The sequence below is a fragment of the Condylura cristata genome, unplaced genomic scaffold (assembly GCF_000260355.1).
Source record: "Condylura cristata isolate star-nosed mole 26May11 unplaced genomic scaffold, ConCri1.0 scaffold00018, whole genome shotgun sequence".
NCBI classification, from domain to species: domain Eukaryota; kingdom Metazoa; phylum Chordata; class Mammalia; order Eulipotyphla; family Talpidae; genus Condylura; species Condylura cristata.
Window position 1 is genome coordinate 40174826 of NW_004567119.1, and position 7872 is coordinate 40182697.

The window sequence follows — 7872 nt, forward strand, 5'->3', positions numbered from 1 at the left end:
GTGATGGAAATTTCCACTGCCTCCATCTCTGGCCATTTTTCTCTGGCTCCTCTCCTGTGATTCCTCCCTCTGGGCTGCTCTGGGCCCCTCTTCCCCTGCCCCTTCACAGATACAGCAACTGGCTGGGAAGCACCACCACGGGCTTCTGGCAGGACAGAATTCAAAATCTGGGCCCCCACCCCCCCTTCCATCCGCCCCCGCCCGCTCTTCCCCTGTGTCACTCCTGGGCCTCCAGAGCAGAATTCTTTAGTTAGTACTTAGTATTTAAAGGATTATTTTCCTTTCATTTGCTTTGCCCCTTATTATTGTTATTGTTATTTTTATTTTTTACAAAACAGGAGAAAAGAGTGAATTGGGTTGGGGGGAGGTGACACATTTCTCCACAAAGGTACAAAATTGCCTATAGAAAGTCAGCGTCAGAGTGCCGGGCCCAGGCTGCTGGAAGGAGGCGTTCCCAGCACCCCTCTCCCCAAATGTCCTTCAGATCCAGTGGGGGCCACTTGGGAGTCCCTCCAGATGGGGAGGAGAAGCCTCCTCCAGTCGTTGCCCAGGAGGGGAAGAGCAAGCAACTGAGACTGTACAAAGAGAGTGAAGAGAAGGACATGCATCCTGCAGGCCGAGGGCCTGGGGACACAGGTGGGTACATCAAGGCGGCCGGGAGCCCGGGCGCCCAGACAGCTGGGAAGATGGGAAGCTCCAGCCAGAGTCCTTCCTGTCCCTTGGAGATGCTCCTCAGAATGGCAGCGGAGGAATCCCCAGAAAGTAGGGGCAATATTTTGGAGGCAGCAGGAGCACCCCCCGGGGCCAGAAGCCCTGTCTGCGTGGTCCAGCTGCCAGGCCTTGAGCCATAGGTCCGTGTCACTTTCTGGCAGGGCATCTGGCCCAGATTGCTTCCCTTTTGACAAGAAGTAGTCCTAGTTATTTCTCTGCTGCTGCAAACAGGCTTAGCTTCAGGAATTTTGAGTCAACAGAGGTGATAGCGTCTCCCTTTCTGAGGGCCTGGACAGCTTTCTCGCCGGATTCCAGGGCAGAACAAGGGGTGCAGACACCACCCGGACTGAGGGGGCACTCCAGCCCCAGAAAGCCCAGGCTGGAAGGAGAGGCCGCCTACCCAGCCCCTGCCTGGGCTGGCCAGTGCCAAGGTGGGCTGCCAGCCCAGCCGCCAGCAGGATGGCGAGAGCCAGGATGGCAATGAGCCCGGTTTGGTCCCCGAAAGCTCGATGGCAAGGACCTGCCTCTTTAGTCCTGGCCCAGACACAGGCCACCTGGGTGTGGGCATCAGCAAAGGCCACTTGCAGGCAGGCCCAGTACTCGGTGGCCTGAAGAAGGCGGGTGATGTTGTAGCTATGGGTGCCCCGAGGGAGACGGGCCATAGCCGTGGGCCCCTGGGCCCGGAAGGAGGAGGAGCTGGACCAGGTAAGGTTGGTGGCGACTGTGTTGGGTGGGGGGACCCAAGACAGCAGGATGTGATAGGGGTGAGTCTCCTGCACCCGGAGCTCCAGCCCCCACCCCCTGTCCTGGACTGGCCGGTGGGGAGCCTGGCCAACTATTATGCTGACCGTCTTAGTGTCAGCCCCCACCAGGTTGTGGGCCACACAGGTGTACAGCCCTGCCTCTTCTGCTGTCACCCTCCGCAGCTCCAGGGTCCCCTCGGGGTACACCCGATACCTCCTGCCCGCACGGGCAGCTGTCAGTCGAACCCCAGCTGGCGTGACCCAGTAGATCTCAGGTTCTGGCTCAGCCAGCGCCCGGCAGTGCAGCACCAAGCTGTCGCCACTGGCCACCTGGAGGCTGCGGGGGAAGCTCCGAGGGGAGATGAGGGGCAAGCAGTGATCCGTCATCTCCCGGAAGGGCACCTCTCGGACTGGGAGGCGCTGGAGGTCCGGCGGCTCGGCGCACAGAGTGGACTGTGGCTCGATGAAGCGGACACGGGTGCCCGTGGCATTGGCCCAGCGGATGACACAGTCACAGCGGATGGGGTTGCCATGGAGACCCACCTCCTGCAGGTTGGGCAGGGACTCCACTGTCTGCTGGTGCAAGGCACTGAGAGCGTTGTTGTTGAGCATGAGGGTCTCCATCTGGGGCAGGTGGTGGAAGGCGCGGGGGTGGATGAAGGACAGCCGGGGGTTGTTGGTGATGTCCAGCTTGGTGAGCTCGGGGAGGTTGACCAGGGCAAACTTGTCGATGGAGACCAGCTCCTCCATGTTGTTCAAACCCAGCTCCTTGAGGTGCAGCATGTTGGCGAAGTCCCCCGGCCCCACCCGCTGGAGTGGGTTCTTGTTCAGGTCTAGGAACTTGAGCCCGGGCACCTGCTCCAGGGCCCGCCTGGGCACCCGGGCCAGCTGGTTGTCATAGAAGGACAGGCTCTCCAGGCTCTGCAGCCCCTCCAGGGCGTAGTCGGAGATCTCCCGCAGGTTCATGCCTGCCAGCACCAGGCTGCGCAGGCTGGCCAGGGGCCGGAAGTTCATGTCCAGGATGGCATCCACCTTGTTGCCGCCGATCATGAGGATCTCCAGGTTGGGCAGCATCTCGAACCAGCGGCTGTCGACAGCCCTCAGCAAGTTGGAGTTGAGGTGCAAGCGCAGCAGGTTGCTGAGGCCGGCGAAGGCCCTGGGGGCGATGCGGTAGAGCTGGTTGTGGTTGAGGTACAGTTCCTGGAGGCTGGCCAGCCCTGCGAAGCTGTGGTCCTCCAGCCGGGTCAGCTGGTTCTCCTCGAGGTGCAGGCTCAGCAGCTGGGGCAGGGCGCGGAAATCGCAGTCACGGGTATCCGAGAAGCTGTTCTGGGACAAGTCCAGCTCGGTGAGGTTGACCAGGTAGCCGAGCTCACTCTGGTCCACGCGCACGATGTTGTTGCTCTGCAGCAGCAGGGTCTGCGTGCCCGTGGGCAGCGCCGGGGGCACGGCCGTCAGGAATAGGTCATTGCAGTCCACGGTGGTGGCCTCTCGGTAGGACGAGCGGGGTGTGTACCAGGGCCGGATCTGGCAGGCACACTGCGGGGGGCAGGGCACACGCCAGGGCACCACGGGCACAGCAGCGGTGGCGCTAGCCACCCATGCTAGCAAGAGGGGGGCCACGAGGAGCCTCATGGTGGATTTGCAGGGCAGGAAGAGCCTGGCGTCCTCTGCTCTGCGCGGCTTGCAAGCTGAAGGTCAGCAGCCCTGCCCGGGGCTGCACAGCCACCCTCCTGGGGCTGGCATTCTACGAGGGGCGGGGGGCATCACTTCTCGCCCTCTCGGGTGCGGCCCTCCATCCTGGTGGTCCATCCGGCTGCGCCTGCTCACTCACCACCACTCGCCATCGGGGCAGCCCTGGAAGAGGAGGTGCAGAATTAAGGAGGCGCCAGAGAGCAACATCTACCCCCACCCTCTGTGTCTCCCTGTTAGACTCGAGGGGCCACAGGCACGGAGGGGTGGACAGGGCCAGAGTCAGGGTTCCTGGGTTCTGTGCTAAGGGCTCAGGCATCAGTGCTGTTTCCTTTTCTTTCTTTTTTAAGATTTTATTTATTTATGCATACAGGAATGGGGTACAAGCCAGAGGTGCAGGGGCAGCGAGAAGATTCTCTAGAGACAGAGGGGAGCACAACAGGCAGATCAACACAGTACACTGCTGAGGGGAGCAGCAGGCAGGTCAGGAGAGGTCTGCCGCGCCATGTGGGTTACCTCCGGGGTGGGGATTGAACTCACATTGAAGCGGCCACGACTTGGCTTAGCTTCACAGTGCAGCGCTCCAACCCGCTGCGCCACCAGGGAGGGCCCTCAGTGCTGTTTCCTAAGAGCTGCAGGAAAATGACTGGAGGTCTTCAGGGAAGGGGAGACATTGAGCCTGGGGTGCTCCCAGGACGACTGGGGGGAAGGTGTGTGTGCGTGCACGTTCTTGAGTGTGTATGTGTAGAAGAGAGGATGGCTGGAGAGCAGACTGTCATCTTCATGATTCTGAGCCCAGAGAGACATGGAAGAGAATCTCTGCACTTTCTTGCATCTCTCCCTCTCCCTCCATGGCTCAGTAGGAAAAGAAAATAAAGCAGTAGTTTCCAGACATTCCTCCAACTGGTGTGGGTCGGAGCAAGTGCAACTTTCTAATTTCTGATGGGCTTCCGAAATGCTGACGTCGAAAGGCAGTGAACCCCACATCCACAGAGGCAAGGGGTGTGGTGTGGTCCTGCTGGTATCTGCTTAGGGGATGGGGCTCCTGGGATGGGGCTTTCCCTCTCCCTGGCAGCCTTTGAAAGGAAGGCTGGTGATGGGATTAGGGAGCCTGGGTCTGAGCTCCTCAGACCTGCAGGTAAGACCTTATGTGATGTGGCCCTGGCCACTTGCCCTGGCTTGTCTTATTGCCACTCTGACCAGCAACTGTGTGCAGCCTTCTGGGTTGAAGTTAGCTTGCTGTGTCCACCTTCGCACTGTCTACCAGACAACTCCTATTCTGCAAGATGCAACTTACATTAGTGGCTTCCTTAGGCCTGGCGGGGTCAGGGGCTGCTTTGTGGTCCCACAGTGCCCCGTGCTTCCTTCTGTCATAGCCCTGGCTACAAGGAGAGGTCTCCCTGGTGCTGCACTTGCTGCCTGGTTCTGGGGCCTTATGTTTAGATCAGTCTCTGTTGTGCCAAGACCCCCACCCCAAGTCCAGACTCCAGGTCACTGTTTTCTTCCTTCTTGGTAGGGGCCCACCCAGCTCTCTCTCAGGTCCTGTGGCTGCACTGCCCTGGTGTCAGTTTAGGCCGAGAGCCAAAGATGGAGAGGGAAGAAAGGTTGTGGAGTTCTGTTTGGGGGTACCTCTGCAGTGGCTGGGCCAGGGGAGCGCACAAACATTTGGGGCCCCTGAGATTTGCCAGGCCTCTTAAATGACCGAGTGTTTTAATTCTTTGAACCCTCTGCATAAGCATCAATAGTCCATTTGTAGATGAAGAAACTGAGGTCCAGGCGAAGTAAAAGAACTTGGCTCAAGACACATACACAGCTGAGTGGCATTGGGAGGCAGGGAGCCACTCAGCGGCTGTGCCAATACACCCTGCTTCTCTGCCCCCTGGTTCTGGCAGAGCATGCTCTGGGCTCCCGGAATGCCAGGCTACTGCCGCAGGAGGCTGACTGCCCATTCTCATCCCTGGGGCAAGGACAGTTGGCACTTTACCAGGGAGCAGCAGAAAGCTGGGGTGTCTCCTACACTGATCAGGTGAGGCTGCCCACCTCACCCCGCTTCTAGGATACTGGGCTGAGCAGAGGACAGCTGGAGGCAGTTTCCTTCTCTGGGGGGGGGGGGGGGGCGCAGCACGTGTGCTCCTTTACACTTGATGACTTCCCACCTTTCTCTGCAGCTATTTCTCAAAGTGGAAAAAACAACCGTGACTTAAAATGCACAGAGGTTTTGCATGGGGCTGTGTGTGCTGACACATAAAACACAGAGCAAACACACACATGCACACATGCCTGTCTGCATATGTGTGCAAAGAGGAGCCCGGGAATCCAAGCTGGTGGTTGGGAGTGCTGGACTCTGAGGGGCACAGGGTGGGTGCAGCAGGAGCAGGGACAGGCGAGGTCCTGAAGGACAGTCGTGGAACTGGATGGAAGGCAGTTGTCTGCTGCACTTACATGCCAGAGACCCCTGCTTCCTGCCAGGATCTGGAGGAGCCCCCAGCAGCTAAGGGAGCTTACTCTCCTCGCCACGTCCTACATGATCCCTGGGAAAAGTCACTGGCTGCTCTGGGCCTCCTGTGTGGCTGAGCGGAGCTGCCGTCAGGGTGAAGGCAGCTGAGTATGACGTACAGGAAGGGCTCAAGAAAAGTCAGTGCCCTCGCAGCTCAACGCCAAGAGCCCCCGAGGTCAAGAGCCCCCCAGCTAGAGGACTTCTTAGGGGGAAGAGAAGTTGGACCCAACAAGCCCCTCTTAAGCTTGCTCACTGTGGTCTAGAGGTAGGGTTAGGAGGGGTGGGGAGTGGGGGGGGTGGAGGGGACTCTGATCAGCCAGTGCAAGCACCTTTCCAAAAGGCACTCTGGCAGGACCCCACATGTAAAGCATTAGGTCCAGTTCCTAGTGAGGGGAAAGCATGTTGGCATGGGCGGAGAGGGGGCAGCCAGGCCCCAGAATCCCCGGCTTCTGAGCCCTCCAAGCCCCAGATGTCGCTCCTCTGACACTTCTGTTCTAACGCTTTTGTCTACAGCTCAACTACAGAGGGGAGGGGACCGAGAAGCCCTTTACAACTTCATTGAGACTCCCCAGAGACCGGCCTTCCCAGCCAGCAGCATCTTCCTCGCCCTCTGGCTGGGCTCAGCATCTGAGCTGGGCTGAGGCTTGATGACTCATGTTCACGCTGCTCCTCTTCCTCTGCTCCCGGGCCTGGCAAAGGCCCAGCACACCCTCCCCTGGCTGCTGAGCACCAGCCCCGTTCTAGGAGAGGACTTGGTGCTACCCACTCACCTGCCATCGCCATTTTAGGGTGTCTTGCACGTGGCCCACTCATGCAAGCTGATTAGCAACTGCGGCTGGAGCTGCAGAGAAAGCTTTTTGGCTTTGACCTTCGGGGTGAGCGGGAGTTCAGACTTCCACGGCTACACTTTCCCCAACTGGCTTTCAAGCCTCTTGAGGCAGGGGCTGTGTCTGACGTGTGCTCAGGTCCCCACAGCACCAAGCGTGGGGCTGAGCTTGCTGAGGGTGCTTGGGAGCGGATACAAAGAGTAATGTGTAACCTACCCATCAGCCCTGCGCGTGGGCAGGAGGGATCATTTTGTCTCCAAGCGCAGGAAAGTGGCTGCGAGAGGTTAAGTGACTTGTCAGAGGTTGCACTGCTTCTGTGTGGCAGAGTCAAGACGAAACCACAAAGGCTTGACTCTATAACCTGCCCTGCTCACACAGCCATGCTCGCTGCTTGGCAGGTGGCTGCCTGCCTCATCAAGAGAGCACACAGGGCTGGCCCAGAGGCTGCCGGGATTGTAGACTCCTTCAGCAATACTCTGGTGCTCAGCTTCTCTTCGCCCACAGCCAGCTGCTGGGCCCCTCCTCCCCCATTCCTCAACCATGTGAGGGGACCCCCCAGGGGAAGCACCCGTCCTGTTGAGTATGGCTGGGCCTACAATGGTAACCAGAGGGTCCCCAGGAAAAGGGGAAGTTCCAGATTCCCTGTCCCACCCAGAAGGAGGGTGGAGCTGAGCAGAGAAGAGAAGGAATCTGAAGAAGGAAGCAGGATGGAGGCCAGAAGGAGACTGGAGGGAGCCACGTGGAGCAGGGAGCATGTGATGAAGAAACCGTGCTTGTTTCTTGGCCCTGGACTGGTTGAAACAGATGTGGGTGAGAGACCCGTGGGGAGGTGTCGGTGGCAGTGTTTATCTTGATTTTGATTTTGCTCTTTTCCTCCCAGACCTGTCTGGCCATGTCTGACCCTTTTCTATGGGTCCCCGTCAAGGTGCTTGAGACTCATGGGGGACTTTCATGCCTAGCTTTGGGCCAACCCTTTTTGGGTGGACTTTTACCCACTTCAGGTATTTGATTTGGAAACTATATTCTTTGTCTTTTCTGTATTGCACACTCACTGTATTAAAGTTCCTTTCCATTAAAGCTCTTATGTCTTGTCTTGATGCGGCAGATGGCAGAACCTATTTAGAGCAGGCAGGTCTGGGGGTCCGGGGAGCCCTTCTCTCCCTCTCCCTTCCTCTCTGCCCTGGACCCAGCACAGCTCTGTGCTCCGGCCACTGGTTGCTGGAGCGGGAGGTTCTCCCTCTCCACCTCACCCTTCTCTGGTAGCCTCCACCCAGCCGGCCCCCACCCCTGCTCCCAGCTGATAGTCCAGAGGCGGGAGCCTGCAGTGATCGATTGCCTGGCCTTGCTGCTTCGGTGCCAGGTCCCCCTGAGCTGTGGAGACAGATGGGCAGCATAATTGAGTGTA

The 7872-nt window shown here is 58.8% G+C and overlaps 1 protein-coding gene across 2 annotated transcripts; it reads right to left on the minus strand.

Annotated features, from left to right (window-relative positions):
- Positions 1-275: 275 nt before the first annotated feature.
- LRRN2 (leucine rich repeat neuronal 2) lies at positions 276-7121 on the minus strand. 2 transcript variants are annotated; one of them, XM_012726919.1, is made up of 2 exons: positions 6411-7121; positions 276-3308 (listed from the first exon to the last, which is right to left on the minus strand). In XM_012726919.1, the coding sequence occupies exon 2, from the start codon at positions 3084-3086 to the stop codon at positions 951-953; it is 2136 nt and encodes a 711-aa protein (XP_012582373.1). In that variant the 5' UTR covers positions 3087-3308; positions 6411-7121; the 3' UTR covers positions 276-950. The 2 variants fall into 2 exon arrangements, with proteins under 2 accessions (XP_012582373.1, XP_004685597.1); XM_004685540.2 differs by lacking the exon at positions 6411-7121 and adding an exon at positions 3684-3701.
- Between the last annotated feature and the right edge of the window lie 751 nt (positions 7122-7872).